Raw genomic sequence first — 21,351 nt, 5'->3', positions numbered from 1 at the left:
CAACCCCTGTGTAGTCTATTACTGCTAGAATCTTTACTTTCATTCTTCTTTACTCACTTGCTCTCCCTCACTAGCTCATTTCTTCTTCGGCCCTCTTCATCTCTCTCTTGCTATATCTTTCTTTCTTTCCTTCCTTCCTTCCTTCCTTCTCTCTGTCTCCGTTTGATTAGAGGTGAGGATGTCAGCGAAGGGGGGAGCAGACTGAACGCTGAGAGACAGCCGATTGTAATTGTAGCCATTTTTCAGCCTTGTTCAACTCTGCCAGTGTATCAGTCCGCTCTAATTGAAAGCTCGTATAGTGTCACTGTGTGTGTATTAAGCGTTGACGCGAGAGTGTCTTTGTACAGTATGTAACTGTCAGGCCCTTGATTCTTCATTATTGAACTGGCTGAAAGTCTTCTGAGGTTCTTCGAGGACAAATGACCCAGTATGCAGTGTTTCTCCTTTGTAGTGGAACATTCGTCCCAAAGCGTGCCCGTCATAATAAAACATTCCTGCCAGCAAAACATCAGTCATGATGACACTGTTCTCAGTGTACGCTCCACTCCATCCAGATGCTATCACCTCATTTTTGAGACGAACACCAACAGTTTTTGTCTCGTGATCAATAGCAAGAGTCATTCCTGCTGAAGGATTGTGAAATTTACTATAGTTTGGCATCAACAGTCAAGATGTAGCGTTTACAATTTTTGACCCAGTCCTCGGGCGATATGGGGGCCATCTGAAAGATAGCACATCAGCCGAAATGGTACTTAAATTTGCCTGATTTTACAACCCCAATTCCAAAAAAGTTGGGACACTGTGTAAAGCATAAATGAAAACAGAATGTGAAGATTTACAAATCATGGAAACCCCGTATTTCAGTGAAAAATGGTACAAAGACAACATATGAGATGTTGAAACTGAGAAGTTTTATTATTTTTTGAAAAATATATGCTTATTTTGAATTTGATGTCAGCAACACGTTTCAGAAAAGTTGGGACAGGGGCAGGAAAAGACTGAAAAAGTTGTGTTATGCAAAAAAAACCAACAACCACCCAAAAACCCACAAAACTGATTTGGTTAATTGGGAACAGGTCAGTAACATGATTGAGTATAAAAAGAGCGCCCCAGAGAGGCAGAGTCTCTTAGAAGTAAAGATGGGGAGGAGTTCATCGCTCTGTGAGAGACTGCGTAGGCAAACAGTGCAACAATTTAAGAATAACATTCCTCATTGTAAAATTGCAAAGAATTTGGGGATCACATCATCTATGGTACATAAAAGATTCAGAGAATCTGGAGAAATCTCTGTAAGCAAGAGACAAGGCTAGAAACTGACATTGGATGCCTGTGATCTTCAGGCCCTCAGGAGACACTGCATTAAAAGCAGACACGTCTGTCGTGGAAATCACTGTATGGGCTCAGGAACACTTCAGAAAACCATCGTCTGTGAAAACAGTTTATTACTGCATCCACAAATGCAAGTTAAAACCAGATATAAACAATATCCAGAAACACCGCCACCACCTCTGGGCCCGAGCTCTTTTATGATGGACTGAGGCAAAGTGGAAAATTGTCCCGAGGTCTGATGAATCAAAAGTAGAAATTCTTTTGAGAAATCATGGACACCACGTCGTCCAGGCTAAAGAGGAGAGAGACCATCCCGCTTGTTATCAGTGCACAGTTCAAAAGCAGCATCTGTAATGGTATGAGGGTGCATTAGTGCACATGACATGGGTAGCTTGTACATCTGGGAAGGCATCATTAATGCTGAATGATATATACACGTTTCAGAACAATATGCTGCCATCCAGACAAAAATCTTTTTCAAGGAAAGCCTTCCTTCTTTCAGCAAGACGATGCCAAACCGCTTTCTGCGCATATTAAAACTGCATGGCTTCAGAGTAAAAGAGTCCGGGTGCTAAACTGGCCTGCCTGCAGTCCAGACCTGTCTCCCATTTAAAACATTTGGCGCATTATGAAGCACAAAATATGACAAAGGAGACCCCGAACTGTTGAGTAACTGAAATTGTGTATCAGGCAAGAATGGGACAACATTTCTCTTTCAAAACTACAGTAATTGGTTTCTTCAGTTCCCAAATGTTTACAGTGCAGGGCTTTCCCCAAAGCGTGGCTACGTGGCCATGGTTTGCAAATCTTCACATTCTGTTTTTATTGACGGTTTACACAGCGTCCCAACTTTTTTTGGAATCGGGGTTGTAGCTTGGTGAACTTTGACCTGTGAATTCCTGCCCCTCACTATTTTGAGCCAATAGAAAACAAAAGAGCAGGACTGTAATCTCTTTGGTCAATAAAACAAGTATTATTAGGTAGCTTGCTGTTTTCTTACTATTGCTAGGTTTCACGTGACGTCACGTCACATCCGCCTCATTAGTTATTCAAAACTTTAGCTTTGGTAGACCATGAGCTAAGTTGACAAAGCGTTTGTACGGAGAAGGTGCATTGCTCGCATGAAAAATGCCTTACGCTTGCATTGTTTTAGGTTGTTTGAATTGATCAAACCGTGAAACTGATTAAAGTTTCTTCAGGGTTCCCCGTGAACTAATAAAAAAGGGTGAAAAACAGGATTTCACAAAAAGACGTGGAGAAAGGTGGCTTTTGAACCTCTCACTGAAATCGAAGGGAGCCGAGTCGAAGTACGCTCGAGTTTGCAGTGATCACTTGGTGAAAGGTTTGTATTTCCCTCTCAGCTGTCCTTAGTGTTTTCCAAGTACTTTTCTTGCTATGTGTAGCTATTTTACGGTACTTTTTTTAAATCACGAAGCGTTAAAGTCCCCAGCTGTTTCTTTGTTTACTCCTCACAAAGTCCATATGCGTGAAGGTCGTGACATAATTCTTCCCCAGCCATACAGTTACAATGCGCCGTGATCACTTCTCCTCCGTCTTGTTTAACTAAGATCCAGGTCTTTAAAGGGGTTTCTGATGATCTTTGTGAATGATTTACCTGAGAGATAAGAGCCAACACAAGTGAGAATCAAGCAAACTGTTTGTTTACACTTCAACTTGCAGCGCTTCGTTGTAAAGACGCAAATGAAAAGCTTAAAAAAAACATACTTACACGGGCAAAAACAATACAGGATTCATTCGCAGCGATTTGATCCCGAGGTCCTTTACCCAGCCACATACAAAAAAGTTGTAAGCCTCCCTACTCTTCCACGCTTTCATCTGTTTTGCGGTGTAGAAGGACGTCTGCAACACCAGATAGTTCGAGATGTCAGGGAACTCGACTGAAGGGTTGTTTTCGAGATCGTATGACAAATCCTTCTTTCCCAGACTGTAGGGGTCGATTCCATTGCACATAGCAATCTTCTGAATAGATCTAAAGCCAGCAGTGGTTTCTAGATTATGAGCATACTCTGATAAGTTATCGCTAGTTGTTTGCACTACGGCAGCCGTTTAGACCACCAGCTATTTCACTTCTGGTAAAACCGCTAAGAAAAGTCACGTGACTGAAACCTAGCAATTACTTGACGCAGACCTGGAAAAAGTAGCTGCCATCTGTGGAAGAGATACGGATATGCGGGAGTTTTTGTGTTTTTTCTTGTTAGCGACACTGGCTCCTCTGCAATTTGCGATGTCTTATGTTGAACTTGAGTTAAATCTCATCTCATCTCATTATCTCTAGCCGCTTTATCCTGTTCTACAGGGTCGCAGGCAAGCTGGAGCCTATCCCAGCTGACTACGGGCGAAAGGCGGGGTACACCCTGGACAAGTCGCCAGGTCATCACAGGGCTGACACATAGACACAGACAACCATTCACACTCGCACCTACGGTCAATTTAGAGTCACCAGTTAACCTAACCTGCATGTCTTTGGACTGTGGGGGAAACCGGAGCACCCGGAGGAAACCCACGCGGACACGGGAAGAACATGCAAACTCCGCACAGAAAGGCCCTCGCCGGCCACGGGGCTCGAACCCGGACCTTCTTGCTGTGAGGCGACAGCGCTAACCACTACACCACCGTGCCGCCTCTTGAGTTAAATCATGAACTAAAAATCGCTTTATTTATCAGTCAGTCAAACTGTACTTCACATCAGTTGCACATTGTTTCTCTTTCAAACAAATGCTGTGGATCTCTATCACATCAGTAGCACAAGGATCATTACCATGGACAATAAATTGGCACACAGTGAAAGATGAAAGAACATCCTGCTTCAAAAGTCACTCATAATAACAGCCTAAGGGCATTCTTTGCACCATTGGGGAATTCATTCATGAATTCTTCAGTCAGAAGTACAAGTCCTTTTGTAAATGGGCCACTTATTCAGCTGGGAGATTTCGTGTTCCCAAAAAGCGCTTTCCTTTTCACCTGACTCAACCTGGGTAACACAAAACCGTATTAAAAAAATGTACGTCTCATTCTAATATCTTTAACATCGAGAGGAACAGGTGTAGTTTTGAATCTGGTGCCCTTAGGCATTCATTATAAGTTGAGTTTTAATTCAATTTGCTTTCTGTTCTTTTCTCACTACAGGAATGTGTGTTGAAATTGTTGTCACTGGTAATTGTCCATATGCTGCCCATGGGGTAGATAAAGATTAAGTTAAATAATAAAAGAAAAAAAACCCCACTGTATTATTCCTTTAAAAACTGATTCACCAGTTCGACAGCACTTACTGTAATGATGCCGTGTGCGTAACCCTCTAAAGTAGCCGAATGAGCCTTATAAGTGATCACGTCCCAAATGTCTCCAATAGGAGCATTTTGCACATGAGTAATGTGAGCGTACGCTCGAGTACGTGCCCTCCTGCCGAGCCAGTTAACGTTCTTCCTTCTGTTTGAAATTAATGTCAGCAGCTGACTCCAGCTTTCTGTGCAATTCCAACACACACTCGTATACACACATATACACATACGTGCTTAATTGTTAATGAAGCATAAAAAATAAGTAAAGTCGAGCACTCTGTTCTCTGCACAGCTCCAAGACCCCCAGGCATGCGGTGTTTGCAGGCAGCATGCAGCTGCTGGCTGGAATAAAGCTGTGCACAGGCCGAGTGCTGACCAACCACCCGCACTACGAAGACCAAGCACTGCGGGAAAGGACCAGGCAGGTAAGAGTCTATCATTCCTGCTTATTTATACATGAACAAAGAGCATCAGGGGGGTTTATTAATTAATTTCTTCTTCTTTTTTTTTTAATATATGAGCCACTCCTGGCGAATACGTAATGACACAGAGCTCAGATTCTGCTACACTACAATATACACATAAGCTCCAAAGAGAGCCAGGCAGGATGGACTAACAGCCTGACGTTTTTTATGATTTCATGGTATGATTGATGATGGATCAGAGTGGATCAGGCTCGTCAGGACCTGTCCTCTCGCCCCCCGCCGTCTCTTTCTCTTCCTCTTTTTGTTCAGAGTTTTTGTGATGTATTTGGACACACTCAGTAGCACAGATTAATCGATCTGCTTCTGAGCCTATTAAGCTCGACATGGACGTTGATGAGGAGGCAGGTTGGGGCAGATGATTCCGGAAAGGTTCTGTAGACAGTAGTGCTTTCACACTTATAGAGCTGTGTGGAAGCATGACTAATGAGCAGTGTGTTAGAGGAAGAGCAGACACCCACCTTCATGACTGCTTTGACCTCCTTCTGGCTGGAATATCACCACTGATAACACCTGATAATGGAAGTGCGAGTAACAGAGCAGAGGCAGTGAAAAAATATATATATTGGGCAACATAGTTGATGCATAAGTACCTATTTTTACCTCCGCCAACTGTGTTGTGGGAGGTTTTCACCTCTTGTTTGTTTGTTTGTTTGTTTGTTTGTTTGTTTGTTTGTTTGTTTGTCTTGTTTTGTTTGTTCCCAACATAACTCAAAAAGGAGTGTACAGATTTTGATGAAATTCTGAGAAAAGGTTGCCATTGGCCAAAGACCAATCGATTAGATTTTGATGCAAATCGGGATATGTATGCAGATCTAGGATTTTTTTTTTTTTTTTTGGTCTGTTCCCAATGTAACTCAAAAAGTAGTGAACAGATTTTGATAAAATTTGGTGTACAGCTTTAGTATTATCCTAGGGTCAAGTGATTTGATGATGATATTTGGCTTGGTGGAGGTATCTACTCTACCAAGTGCCCTTCTATTTTATAGATTGGCTTTTTATCAGGTACGTCATAGTTTGCAGTCCATCTGTAGCTGCCTCCATAATTATTGGCACGCTTAACAAGATTCAGCAAAACATGTTTGCATAAACTAAACAATTAGAGAAATCTTTTCTTGAACAGAAATCATTCTTCTGGCGAGTGTGGAAGCGAAGTGAAGAAGAGAGTGCAAGCAGGTTGGAACGGATGGAGGAGTGTCAGGAGCGATTCGTGACAGAAGGTTGCCAGCAAGAGTGAAAGGGAAAATGTACAAGACAGTAGTAAGAGCAGCGATGTTGTATGGTTTTGAAGACGGTGGCACTGAAAAAAAGACAGGAGGCCGAACTGGAGGGAGCGGAGTTGAAGATGTTGAGATTTTCATTGGGCGTGATAAAGTTGGACAGGGTTAGAAATGAATATGTTAGAGGGACAGCACATGTAGGACAGCTTGGAGACAAAGTGAGAGAAGCAAGACTGAGATGGTTTGGACCAGTGTTGTTGTTGGATCACTAAACTTCGAGTCCGAGTCCAGTCTCGAGTCCCCAGTGTTCAAGTCCAAGTCATTAAAAAAAAAAAATTTGAGTCGAGTCCACGACTGGTCCGAGTCAAGTCCAACACGCTAACTGCACCATTTGGTGGTGGCTGTTTTAGCGCCATTAACATTAGTTTGTTCCTGAACACGATGTATGAACAGGTGAATGTGCGTTCCCTTTGTTAGGGAGTGTGAAGTGTTCTGTCAGAGATGGTTGGGAGATGGATGTGAGTGCAGAAGGTGTGTTTATTAATACAAGTGAAGACGGTAAATAATCCAGAACGGCAGGCAAATTGTAAAACAGTGAAACAGGAAATAGGTCGAGTGAGGTACAAACAAGCTATCAAAGACGAGAAACAGGAAATCAGGGATCAGGAAACCAAACAAGGAAATAAGGCTCGGTCATGTGTCAGCAATGCAACTCAATACTTCGCAAAGTAAGTGTGTTTTCATAGTATTTATATAGGCGTGCTGATTGCGCCTTAATCCTGTGCAGGTGCGAGTCGTTTACTAATTTCGTGCAAGAGTGTCACACCTGTATCTGGTAGACTCTCGGGCGCGCGCTGTCCAGAGCGTGCCTGAGAATCTACCAGATGCACGTGCCAAAGTGCACAGGTGTGACACTCTTGCACAAAATTAGTACAAAGTAAATGTAGATATAAATATGCCAAATTATTATGGCACGTTACAAAAAAAAAAAGAAAAAATCAGAGTCCTCGTCTCCAATTTACGAGTCCTAATGCAGTCAATGCATGAGTCCAAGTCCAAGTCATCAGTGCTCAAGTCCCAGTCGAGGCACAAGTCCTTAAAATTAGGGCATGAGTCGGACTCGAGTCCGAATCCTGGAATCTAGTACTACAAGCCTGGTTTTGGACACATACAGAAGAGAGATCCAGGGTATATTGGGAAAAGAATGCTGGAGATGGAGTTGCCAGGTAGAAGGAAAAAAGAGGAAGACCAAAGATGAGCTTTATGGATGTGGTGAAGGAGGAAAAGAGAATGGTTAGTGTGAGAGAAAAAAGATACGGAGGACGCGAGGAAATGGAAGGAAATTATCCACTCCTGGATATATTATAATAGCATATTGTGGCAGCGGGAGCGTGGTCAAGCATCAGTCTGTGAATGGAGGGCGGAGTCAGGGAAGGTAAGTGGCAGAATCACTGCACCTGATGTGAGTTAACCTGTGTTTGTGTGTCTTCCCCAGTGATCGCGCCCTATAAAAGGAGAGAGAGAGCAGAGAAAGGGAGCTCTCTCCCCAATCAGGACGCTTGTGTGTGTGCATGCGTGTGACTGGGAGAGTGTAAAGTGAAAGCTGAAAAGCTAAAATAAAGAGTTTGAGAGAACTCAGTTCTGGCCTGCCGTGCTTCTGTGCTCCATCCACCTGCTCAGATTCCTACAGTGGTGCCGAAACCCGGGAACAGAGTGCAGAGGAGAACAGCCCCATGGAGTCCTCCCCTTTCAAGGACCTGATCCATGTTCTCGCCACGGCCCAACAGAGCCAGCACCAGGCGCTAGTCGCCCTCCGGAAGGAGCAGGAGCAAAGGTTCGAGGCCCTAGTGCTGGCGCAGCAGGAAGATCGCCAGGCATTCCGGCACCTACTCGCATCGGCGGGGTCCACCACCTCCACCGCCGCGGACCCTCCCCACCTCACCCTACCGAAGATGTGCCCGCACGACGACCCCGAGGCCTTCCTCACTCTCTTTGAGCAGGCAGCAGAGGCGTGGGGCTAGCCGGTGGAACAGCACGCGGCGCGCCTCCTCCCCCTGCTAACGGGCGAGGCGCAGCAGGCCGCGCTACAGCTCCCCGCTGACAGCCGGCTGGTCTACGCCGACCTCCGCAGGGCCGTCCTCCAGCGTGTGGGGCGCACCCTGGAACAACAACGGCAGCGCTTCCGCGCACTTCGCCTAGAGGAGGTCGGCCGGCCGTTCGCGTTTGGCCAGCAACTCCAGGACGCCTGCCGGCAGTGGCTGAGGGCCGCCAACCGCGACGCCGAGGGAATCAATCATCGACCTGGTGGCGCTCGAACAATTAATCGCCCGACTTCCCGAAGGAACAGCGGAGTGGGTCCAGTGCCATCGCCCAGCGTTGCTGGATCAGGCCATTGAGCTGACGGAGGACCATTTGGCGGCTGTTCCGACGGCAGGACAGCATGTCTCCTCTTCTCCCCTCTCTCCTCTCTCTCTCCCCCCCCTTCTGTTCCTCGTTCTCGCCCCGTTCCCCCACCGTGGAGGCGGGGGCTGGCTCCACCCCAGCCGGCCCGCCGCACCCGCGGTGCCCTACCATTTCCCACTTCCGTGTCTGTCTCTACCCCCCCCCCAGGTGAGTGAGCTCCGGAACACTGGTGCAGAGAGAGAGCCTGGGCTGGTTTGCTGGCGCTTTGGGGAGCCGGGGCACCTCCAGCATCAGTGCTCGGTGATGGAGGTGGGCGCGGTGGTCCGGATCCCCAACGTGCCAGGGACCGCCCTCGATCGGGCCGGAGCGTATCGCATACCGGTGAGTACCCAAGGGGATACGTATCAGGCTTTGGTGGACTCCGGCTGTAATCAGACCTCAATCCACCAAAGCCTGGTGCAAGACGAGGCATTGGGGAGAGCACAGTTGGTGAAGGTGTTGTGTGTGCACGGGGATGTTCACAACTACCCTTTAGTGGTCCACATTCTATTTCGAGGGGAGAAATTTAGAGTAAAGGCAGCGGTTACTCCTCGCCTTACCCACTCAATAATTTTGGGGATTGATTGGCCAGGATTTGGGGAATTAATGTCACATTTAGTGAAGAGTGGCGCCTGCCATAGTTTAGTGGGGGGAGGTCCCGGTGTGGCATTGGTGGGAGCAGCTGTCACAGAGCCGTCTACGTCATCACCGCGTCAGAGTGAGGAGCAGCAGGCTCCTCCTCCCTCTCTCGGGGAATCCCTCGCGGATTTCCTGTTAGAGCAGTCGCGAGATGAGACTCTGCGGCATGCGTTTGGCCAAGTGAGAGTAATTGATGGTCAAACACTCCAGCCAAATGCCACCCTGTCCTTCCCCTATTTTTCCATTATTAAGGATAGATTATACTGAGTGACGCAGGACACTCAGACTAAGGAGCCGATAACACAGCTTTTGATCCCAAAGAGCCGCCGGGAATTTGTATTCCAGGCGGCTCACTTTAATCCCATGGCTGGACACTTGGGGCAGGATAAGACACTAGCCCGAATAATGGCCTGGTTCTATTGGCCAGGGATTCATGGCGATGTCCGTAGGTGGTGTACAGCGTGCCGCAAATGCCAGTTAGTAAATACAGCGGCCATTCCAAAAGCGCCTTTGAGCCCTCTGCCATTAATCGAGACCCCGTTCAAAAGAATTGGGATGGATCTCGTCGGGCCATTAGCTCGGTCAACACAAGGATATCGCTTTTAGTTCTGGTGGACTATGCAACGGGATATCTGGAAGCAGTGCCTCTTCGCAATATCTCAGCACGTAGTATTGCAGAGGCACTCTTCCGCGTCATCTCCCAAGTTGGAATCCCCAAAGAGATTCTGACTGATCAAGGCACTACGTGTATGTCACGCACACTGCGCGAACTGTATGGGTTACTGGGAATTAAGCCTATCCGCACCAACATTTATCACCCACAAACGGACGGCTTAGTTGAACGGTTTGATCGCACCCTCAAAAACTTAAGAAATTTGTAAGCGAGGACGCACGCAACTGGGATAAATGGCTCGAGCCCTTGTTATTCGCAGTGCGAGAGGTCCCACAAGCCTCCACGGGGTTCTCCCCGTTCGAATTATTATATGGGCGTAAGCCGCGTGGCATTCTAGATGTTCTGCGGGAAAATTGGGAGGAGGGACCTTCAACAAGCAGAAACGAAATTCAATACGTTATTGACCTGCGCGCAAAACTGCACACACTCTCACACACCTAACCCAGGAGAATTTGCGGCAGGCCCAAGAACGGCAAATCCGCCTGTACGACAGGGGCATGCGCCTTAGGGAGTTCACACCAGGAGATGAAGTAGTCGTGTTGTTGCCCATGTTGAGCTCCAAATTGATCGCCAAGTGGCAAGGACCCTTTGAGGTCACACGGCGAATCAGGGACGTCGACTATGAGGTGAGGCGAATGGACAGGGGTGGGGAGTTACAGATTTACCATCTCAATCTGCTAAAACTTTGGATCGAGGAGGTCCCCGTGGCATTGGTGTCGTTGGTTCCAGAGAAGGCGGAGCTGGGGCCGGAGGTTCAAAAGGGAACATTGACATCGCCTACCACTCCAGTCCCCTGTGGAGACCACCTCTCCCCGACCCAACTCACGGAGGTTGCCCAGTTGCAGACAGAATTTTCTGATGTGTTCTCACCCCTGCCCGGCCACACCTGCCTCATAGAACACCACATTGAGACGCCCCCTGGGGTGGTAGTGCACAGCCGCCCTTACTGGCTGCCCGAACACAAGAGAAAGGTGGTTCGGGAAGAACTCGAGGCCATGCTCGACATGGGCATCGTCGAGGAGTCCCACAGTGACTTGAGCAGCCGGTGGTCTTGGATCCCAAGGCCGACGGGTCGGTCCGGTTCTGTGTAGACTGTAGAAAAGTCAACGCGGTGTCTAAATTCGATGTGTACCCAATGCCTCGTATTGACGAGTTGCTTGATCGACTAGGCACGGCTCGTTTTTATTCAACACTGGATTTGACAAAGGGATGTTGGCAGATCCCCTTGACTCCGTTATCCCGAGAGAAAATGGCCTTTTCCACACCGTTTGGGTTACACCAGTTTGTCACACTTCCTTTTGGGCTGTTTGGGGCACCCGCTACATTCCAACAGCTTATGGATAGGGTCCTCCGCCCCCACGCCGCCTATGCGGCCGCATACTTGGACGGCATCATTATTTATAGTAATGACTGGCTGCGACACGTACAACATCTAAGGGCCGTCCTTAGGTCGCTGATGCAAGCGGGTCTCACAGCCAACCCAAAGAAGTGTGCGATTGGGCGGGTGGAAGTATGGTATCTGGGCTTCCACTTGGGCAAGTGCATCCCCAAATTAATAAGACAGCAGCGATTGCGGCCTGCCCAAGGCCCAAGACCAAAAAGGGGGTGAGACAGTTCCTGGGGCTGGCTGGCTACTATCGTAGGCTTATACCTAATTATTCGGACATCACCGGCCCACTGACTGATCTCATTAAAAAGGGGACACCAGATCTGGTCCAGTGGACGGAGCAATGCCAGCGGGCTTTCTCTGAGGTAAAGGCTGCACTGTGTGGGGGGCCACTGTTACACTCCCCTGACTTTTCTCTCCCCTTTGTTTTGCAGACGGACGTGTCAGACAGAGGGCTGGGGGCTGTTCTGTCCCAGGAGGTGGAGTGGGAGGATCGTCTAGTGCTGTACATCAGCCGGAAGCTGTCGGTGCATGAGGGCCGGTATAGCACCATAGAAAAGGAGTGCCTCGCCATCAAGTGGGCGGTCCTCACCCTCCGCTACTACCTACTGGGACACCCTTTCACCCTCTGTTCGGACCACGCGCCCCTCGAGTGGCTCCACCGCATGAAGGATGCCAACGCGCAGGTCACCCATTGGTATCTGGCACTCCAGCCGTTTAAGTTCAAGGTGGTCCACAGGCCGGGGGCGCAGATGGTCGTGGCGGATTTCCTCTCCCGTCAAGGGGGGGGGTGGGTGGGTATGTGGTAGCGGGGGCGTGGTCAAGCGTCGGTCTGTGAATGGAGGGCAGAGTCAGGGAAGGTAAGTGGCAGAATCACTGCACCTGATGTGAGTTAACCTGTGTTTGTGTGTCTTCCCCCAGTGACCGCGCCCTATAAAAGGAGAGAGAGAGAGCAGAGAAAGGGAGCTCTCTCCCCAACCAGGACGCTTGTGTGTGTGCATGTGTGTGACTGGGAGAGTGTAAAGTGAAAGCTGAAAAGCTAAAATAAAGAGTTTGAGAGAACTCAGTTCTGGCCTGCCGTGCTTCTGTGTTCCACCCACCTGCTCAGATTCCTACACATATATTATAATGCTATTCTAATACTGTCTTTTGTATATACAAGAGTAGCCGGGACATCTCATCTCATTATCTCTAGCCGCTTTATCTTGTTCTACAGGGTCGCAGGCAAGCTGGAGCCTATCCCAGCTAACTACGGGCGAAAGGCGGGGTACACCCTGGACAAGTCGCCAGGTCATCACAGGGCTGACACATAGACACAGACAACCATTCACACTCACACCTATGGTCAATTTAGAGTCACCAGTTAACCTAACCTGCATGTCTTTGGACTGTGGGGGAAACTGGAGCACCTGGAGGAAACCCACGCGGACACGGGGAGAACATGCAAACTCCACACAGAAAGGCCCTTGCCGGCCACGGGGCTCGAACCCAGACCTTCTTGCTGTGAGGCAACAGCGCTAACCACTACACCACCGTGCTGCCTAGCCGGAACATGATTCAAGTTTTTGCTTGTTTACTGTTGGGGAACTCTTCTCACACTAGTTCCTGAGCCATGGATATTTGTGTTGTCTAAATTGTTCCTCCTTCCCCATCGTTTTCTGTATCTGTCTCCTGTAGGTGTATCAGATCTACGCACGTCAGTCTGCTGAAGAGGTGCACCGGCTCCTGAGGGCTGTAGGAGCAGACTACGTGGTATTAGAGGACAGCATTTGCTACGAGCGCCGTCACAGCCGTGGCTGCCGGCTGAGGGACCTGCTCGACCTGGCCAATGGACATGTAGGTCACTCACCCCAACAGCACTCCTGCAGCTTTCTTCTTGCACTCACTAGAACAATTCATCTCTGAAAAATTAATTACTCTCGGTTTCATCTGTTTGTTTTGTGTAAACAAACCATGTCTTCTCAGGCCAGCAGGTGTCCAGGCCTGCTTTGATTATTATTAGCTATTGTGTTATATCTTGTGTGATTCGCACTTTCATGCTTAAATATCATGTTGTTCTTATAATTAACAGCAGTTCTCTACTTTTTAAGAAACTGCTGTTTCTGTCCACATCATTAGCTTTTTTTAAATGTGTAAAAATCAAGAATTGCAGCTCTACACCTTTATCAGACTAAGTGTAACCCTGTTTTCACACTAGGTGTTTTTTATCCCACCCCTTAATCTCCCGTGAAGCCGCCCATAGGGTTGAGAAGGGGAAAAAAATAACAAAACCTCTGAGACTTTTTTGGTCACCTTGGAGAGTTTCCAAAGTTGTTCAGAAAAGTTCAACTTTTCAGAAAAGTGCTGAGTGAGTTTGTTTTCTTTCTTTTTTTTTTTTCTTATCTCCAGACCAATCACATCATAGCTCTGGGGTATGGAGTCACAGGAATACCGTAAAAAAAGAATGACAAAATAAATGTTCAAAATGAATAAAAATAAAAGAATAGGAAAATGAATGCAGAAATAAAAATACAAATCAAATAAGACAAATAAAAAATAAAATGATAAGAAAATAAATGCTTTTCATTGTTGCCTTTGCTTTTACCTATTGCTTTTTTTGTTTGCTTGAGTGGCCAACCTGTCAATCAGCTGGTTTAGGGCGGGCCTTCCTGCCCAGGCTGAGTAATCAGTTCCTGCACACATGAATCCTGCGTTGTGAATGTGGTAGCAGTTTGAATTGGAAGGGAAGGAGAGGATTTGCTTCCTCTATGTGTATACCATCTGTTATCTGGTCTTATTCTTATACAGTTTGTCTTTTTTTTTAATTTATGGCACTCCTATGACAGTGTCCTGCCACATTTATTTTTGTACAATTACTTGAAAATTAGTCATTATTTACTTCCATGTAAATGGCTGTGTAACATAGCGGATGGTGTTCACACCTCAGAGCTCGAAGATCACTGGTTAAATCCTCAGCTCAGTTGAGCGCTGAAAAGTAGACGGCCTTTCGGTTTCATAAAACTGGTGAAATTTAGTTCCCTCTGAAATTTGGTCACTGTGATATATGTTTATTTCTGTAATATAAAAAAACCAGGCCATTCTGTGGCTGGGAAGTTATTTGAGGGGATTCCCTAGTAAATAATGTGCATGAAATCGCTTGCTTCGCACAGTCAAGCAGACAGAGGAAGTCTAGTGTGCGCATGCGCAGGTTTACCTTTCGGCGTCGTCATCATCTCGTCGATTTTACGGCAGCTAGCACCCAGTGTTGCTTTACTGCCATCTACAGGTTTACCTTTGACCATGCACTGACAGTTCCATCATTCTGTCGCTAAACGAACAGCTGATCACACCGAGGTGCTCGCTGACCACCGATATTTATTAGTTTGGTCCTGCGTTTCCTTTCCTTCGCAACATAACGTCTTTTCTTCTCACTTCCCGTTACTGTAGTCGGTCTTTCACGTTTCATTCACACACTCACGTCCGCCATTTTTTTTCCTGTTTCAAATTTGTATCCCACAATGCCTTGCACAAACGGGGAAAGCCCACCACGTGATGCATGATGTAGTATCTTGTACTGCGTCATGGTGAAGCAAGAAATAATAGCGGAGAATTTAAGGCCACATGGCCCTAAATTCATTAATTGTTTCTATTAAAAAAAAGAATAAAATTGGAAGTCTGTGATTTGAATTCAGTAGCTTTCGGTCCACTAAACAAAAATAATTGGGTGTCAGGGCAAATTCTTTTTATGACCTAAACCTGAAAAATCTGAAAGTCAGTCTACCTTTAATAAAAAGTTCCCTTTTATTCCAGGACTCGATCAAATCTTGCTGGCTGGATAAAACAAACTGTAAACATAACTCAGTTTATTCACATACAACCAATGTACACATTTAAATCAGGTAAACTCTGTGGATTATATTCAGTGTAAGTGAAAAATGGAGAATAATTTCAGGATTTCCTGGTTGTTTTGATGACATCGTTGCCCCAAATGAGTGTCCTGAATCAATCTTTGCAATATGTACATCTGAGAACAGAAATGACCATCTGTTCAGGATCACTACAGCATCCACGACCGTATTTTCAGATTTCTGAGTCGCCTTCTCAAGTGATGGGCAATAATTTGGAAATTGTATAGCACTAACAAACAGTGGCAGGTACAGTGGGTGGATGGATGGACCCCCATGAGGAAATGTGGGAAAAATAAAATGAAACTCCACACAGTCACGGGCTTGAACCTATGATTTTGGTGCTGATGAAGGGAATACAGAAGCTCTACCACTGTGTCTGTCACCTCTTACCTACATGCTTCCCTGACTGTGTGGCTTTTACACCATGTGGAGGTTTTATTTTTCAGATATACAGTAGTTTGCAAAGATTGAGTCAGGACGCTCGTTTGGGCCATGATGTCATCAATACAACCAGTAAATCCTGGAATTATTCTCCATTTTTAAATTACACTGAATATCATCTATAGAATTTACCTGATACAAATTGGTTGGATGGGAATGAACTGAGTTATGTTTACACAGTTTGTTTTTCATACAGATTTCATAGAGTCCCAGAATAAATGCCATTTTTTTTATTTTTTTTTATTAAACACTCAACCAAGCTGAGGCTCGAACCAGCGATCTTCGAGGCGGTGAAACTACCTGCTACACTACACAGCCATTAATAGAGAAAGAATGACGAATCTTCAAGGAGAACGAAACACTGTCATAGGAGTGCCATTAAAAAAATGACTAAAACTGTATAAGACCAGATAACAGACGGTATACACATAGAGGAAGCAAATCCTCTCCTTCCCTCCCAATTCAAACCGCTACCACATTCACAAAGCAGGAGTCATATGTGCAGGAACTGATTACTCAGCCTGGGCAGGAAGGCCCGCCCTAAACCAGTTGATTGACAGCTTGGCCACTCAAGCAAATAACAAAGCAATCAGGAAGAGGGAAAAAAAAAACAATAAGGAACAGCAAATGCAATAAAGAAAAGCATTTACTTTCTTACTCCTTGTTTTTTTAGTTATTTATTTTCTTATTCTTTTTTATTTATTTTCTTATTCTTTTATTCTTTTTTTTTCCTTTTCAACATTTATTTTCTTATTCCTTTTCAGATTTTTTTATTTTATTTTTTATTTATTTATTTTTTATGGCACTCCTCTGACTCCATATCAGAGGGTAAGCAAGACAAGATGGGGGGAGGACATGCAGATAGAAAAGTTTCTTGTTAGGAGATTTAATTAAAAGTATATTTCACTGCCAGTATTTCAGCATTGCAGTGTAACTTAAAAAAAAAAAAAACTTCGCTATTTTTGGGATATTCACCCCTCCAACCCCCCCCCCCCCCCCCCCCCCGTATTTCCTGTTTCTTCGCTGTGATAAGGATTCGCAGCAGCAATGATGAAATGTGAACTCTTCCTAGTACAGTTTCTTCAGTTCAGCCATAATAAGAAGCCTTTATTTATGTAAGCTGAGGGGTGCTTTTGCATACACACAGCCTCAGAGATGCCTCCAATATAGTCTGTGCCTCAGACATGCCACCCACGAGATACAGAGCATCTGATATCTTTTGAACATTCTTCTGGTCACAGCCATCAAGATCTTGAAGGTTAGAAACTGATTGCTTTCCACACTTCTGTGCGTCAGTTTCCAGCCGGAAGCAAACTTTAAATTACAGTGAAGGCTTTGTAGCAGAGTGTAGTCACTGGATCGCACATTGTTGATGGAATCATTTCTTTGAAAAGTTACTCCATTTTGAATGAGGCAGTCAGTGTTGGACAAACGTCGTCACGTTTGCCAGTCTGCCATTGGGTTGTGGGAAAACGTCTGTGTTTGGTGATGAGCAATGTCAATCAAATTGCCTCATTTTGTGACAGTAGATGATTTGTGGTCATGTTTATTGCAAAATGTTCGAGACTAGATTGCGAAACTGCAATCAGCAAGTGTTGCCAGGCAAAACAAACCTCACCCAGCAGCACTTATTTTATACCTATATGGTAATAATTGTAGTATTTCTCAATCATCAGCTGTCCTATGAAAATCCATGACCTTGAGTTTGACATTTCAGAGTCATTCTAGGTCAAAGATCATGGTGCCAAATGAAAGCCCATATGGCACTTCCTATAAGTTGATAATGGTAAATATCTGTCGACCATCAACCGTTTTCAAGTTACAGCCCTCTGAAAATCCGTGACCTTGAGTTTGACCTTTCAAGGTCACTCAAGGTCAAAGATCGTGGTGCCAAATGAAAGGCCATATGGGAGTTCCTATATGCTCATAATAGTAAATGCTTGTCTATCAGCAACTGTTTTTGAGTTATGATGGAAAATGTTATTTTGACCGAAAGGTTGACCTTTCCGGTGACCTTGACCTGATTACCCCCAAAATTTAATCAGGTAATCTACGGACCATTGTCCACCTACACTGAAAATTTGAAGTCAATTGGTGCAACCGTCTAGATGCTAGATTGTTAAAAGATAGACACAAACAAACAAACCGCACTGATCGCAATACCTCGCCCCACTTACTCTGTCACGGGTGAGGTAAAAAGCAGGCTGCGTCCCAGACCTATATGCTGTCTTTCTTTTAAGGATACGTGTAATATTTTAATGTATGCTTTTGGGGATTCTAGTGTCCTAATACCGACTAGTCAAAGTCCCTCCCATGCCAGGACCTGGTCTTCCCAGGCAGGCTCCTGTTCTAGTGCTAACCAGGCCCTTAAGGCACATTGGGTGGCACTCTTGCCTGCTACATAGCTAGGGTAGTGGGGGGGCTGCTTCTATGGTAATGACAAGGGTTTGACTCCCTTCCCACATCTGTATTGCAGCGTGCCTCGCCAGATGGCGGTAGGTACCATTTTTATTATGATGGTCTTTGGTATGACCCGACCGCAAGTAGAACTCTCAATCTCTCAGTCGAAAGATAAACACACTAACCACTTGGCCAATTCGCGGTCAATACTAACTAGTATCCACTACTTAATTTAAAATGACGTTTTAACAGTAAGTATGACCTCTCCCATTCAGACAATTCAAAGTTTCAATGACTTTCATATGGCCTAAAGGTTAGAGAAGCAGCTTTGGGACCAAGAGGTCACCAGTTTGATTGAAGGACCAGCAGGAATTGCTGAAGTGCCCTTGAGCAAGGCACCTAATCCCCAACTGCTCCACAGGCTGCTCTGGGTATGTTATACATCGCTCTGGATAAGAGTGTGTGCTAAATGGCGTTAAAGTAATGTCATGTTCCTGAAGGGCATGCATAATGATTGAGTAAACTTTGTTGTCTGTCATCCTTTAAGTACAGTCCCAAGTCGCTTTCTAGTATGACAACGCTAAAAAAAAAAAGAACGGTGTCTTCACTCAGCATGTTATTTATTAGCTAGCTGGTTTCTAAGAGCGAGTTAACATTACCTTCAAACTCCTGCCAGTTCCCACTGATAAATTGTAGAATAAAATTATCGCTCTGAAACTTCTCTTACAGTTCAATATGTTGCCCTATTTCTTCCTCGTGTTCTACATCAGAAGCTCTGTGCATCAGCTAATTAAAATTCATGAACATGCAGGGTCTGCTTATGAATATTCATGATTAGTCGGTCACATTTATGACTAATGGACTCAGAAAATAGGTTACGACATTTTATTACAAATGCATGTGATTTTCAGGGCAAATATTGCTTCATGGACACCAAGGAATAAGACAATAAAATATCTGAAGCTAAGATTACACTTTAAAAGTGTTAATAGGCTGAATAGTTAATAGGCGTGATGCATGGTTGCTAGAAAAAAGGATAAGACTGCATTTAGTTGACAGTAAAGCTCATCAGGCCTTACGCATGTCGCGCCAACTGCTACCCGAGCCTACTTTGAAAGGGCTTCTTTACGGATTTGATGGACACGTGTGCATCTCACCTCCTCTGATGTTCATGACTCAGTCAGGGGAAAAATAAAAATCCCTCGTTCGTTTGATGCAGCCAGAGGAACTGCTGGCAATTTGGGTTTCTCCAGACGGCCTTCCTTATCTGATGTGGCGCTCCATGCATCGTCATATTAAACATAACGCAGTTTCTTATACCGACACATGGAATAAAGGTCGGTCTTTCCAGAAATGGTCTGGGCAGGCTTGATGGAGTTCCAGGATAGTGTAGAAGGTGAAGTGCTCGAGATTGACGAGATGCCTCTGGTCTTTGTGGTTCAACTAGTGGTTGGCATGTGAATGATCTGATAAATGCATTACAAATTATTTGGTTGTTTATAAGTTGGAGGCTCTGAGGGCAAATGTCATCATCTTTATTGAAAATCAGTACAGATGAGGCATGTTTCATCTAATCATATTATAGAACTTGAAATTAGCTCAAATTAGAGCCATTTACTGAGCATACTGAAAACTTGCTCACTTCACATTCCAAACCAAGGACATCATCGAATGTATTGGTATCATATTATTGCACACTACAAATAACACACACACACACACACTTGGCTTACACTGCAAAAAACTGAATTTGAGGAGAAAATTCCTAAATACTAGTGGTGCTTGAAAGTTTGTGAACCCTTTAGAATTTCCTATATTTCTGCATAAATATGACCTAAAACATCATCAGATTTTCACCCAAGTCCTAAAAGTAGAACCCAGCTAAACAAATGAGACAAAAATATTATACTTGGTCATTTATTTATTGAGGAACTTGATCCAATATTACATATCTGTGAGGGGCAAAAGTATGTGAACCTCTAGGATTAGCAGTTAATTTGAAGGTGAAATTAGAGTCAGGTGTTTTCAATCAATGGGATGACAAATTAGGTGTGAGTGGGCACCCTGTTTTATTTAAAGAACAGGGATCTATCAAAGTCTGATCTTCACAACATGTGTTTGTGAAAGTGTATCATGGCACGAACAAAGGAGGTTTCTGAGGACCTCAGAAAAAGCGTTGTTGATGCTCATCAGGCTGGAAAAGGTTACAAAACCATCTCTAAAGAGTTTGGACTCCACCAATCCACAGTCAGACAGATTGTTTACAAATGGAGGAAATTCAAGACCATTGTTACCCTCCCCAGGAATGGTCGACCAATAAAGATCACTCCAAGAGCAAGGCGTGTAATAGTCGGCGAGGTCACAAAGGACCCCAGGGTCACTTCTAAGCAACTGAAGGCCTCTCTCACATTGGCTAATGTTCATGAGTCCACCATCAGGAGAACACTGAACAACAATGGTGTGCATGGCAGGGTTGCAAGGAGAAAGCCACTGCTCTCCAAAAAGAACATTGCTGCTCATCTGCAGTTTGCTAAAGATCACGTGGACAAGCCAGAAGGCTGTTGGAAAAATGTTTTGTGGACGGATGAGACTAAAATAGAACTTTTTGGTTTAAATGAGAAGCGTTATGTTTGGAGAAAGGAAAATGCTGCATTCCAGCATAAGAACCTTATCCCATCTGTGAAACATGGTGGTGGTAGTATCATGGTTTGGGTCTGTTTTGCTGCATCTGGGCCAGGACGGCTTGCCATCATTGATAGAACAATGAATTCTGAATTATACCAGAGAATTCTAAAGGAAAATGTCAGGACATCTGTCCATGAACTGAATCTCAAGAGATGGTGGGTCATGCAGCAAGACAATGGTTAAAGAAGAATAAAGTGAATGTTTTGGAATGGCCAAGTCAAAGTCCTGACCTTAATCCAATCAAAATGTTGTGGAAGGACCTGAAGTGAGCAGTTCATGTGAGGAAACCCACCAACATCCCAGAGTTGAAGCTGTTCTGTACGGAGGAATGAGCTAAAATTCCTCCAAGCTGGTGTGCAGGACTGAGCAACAGTTACTGGAAATGATTAGTTGCAGTTATTGCTGCACAAGGGGGTCACACCAGATACTGAAAGCAAAGGTTCACATACTTTTGCCACTCACAGATA

At 45.1% G+C, this 21,351-nt stretch overlaps 1 protein-coding gene across 3 annotated transcripts in view; it reads left to right on the top strand.

The window, feature by feature from the left end:
* dpy19l3 (dpy-19 like C-mannosyltransferase 3) overlaps positions 1–21,351 on the top strand; it is a 184,682-nt gene that overhangs the window by 155,837 nt on the left and 7,494 nt on the right. For all 3 annotated transcript variants that reach the window (XM_060911429.1, XM_060911428.1, XM_060911427.1), the window contains exons 17-18: positions 4,921–5,053; positions 13,149–13,307. In XM_060911429.1, the coding sequence (XP_060767412.1) occupies positions 4,921–5,053; positions 13,149–13,307 (292 nt within the window). The remainder of the gene's footprint in view (positions 1–4,920; positions 5,054–13,148; positions 13,308–21,351) is intronic.

Source organism: Neoarius graeffei, chromosome 27, assembly GCF_027579695.1.
Source record: "Neoarius graeffei isolate fNeoGra1 chromosome 27, fNeoGra1.pri, whole genome shotgun sequence".
In the NCBI taxonomy this organism is placed as follows: Eukaryota; Metazoa; Chordata; class Actinopteri; order Siluriformes; family Ariidae; genus Neoarius; species Neoarius graeffei.
Note: the sequence above shows the minus strand (reverse complement) of the source record. Positions and strands in the feature narration are given on the sequence as shown.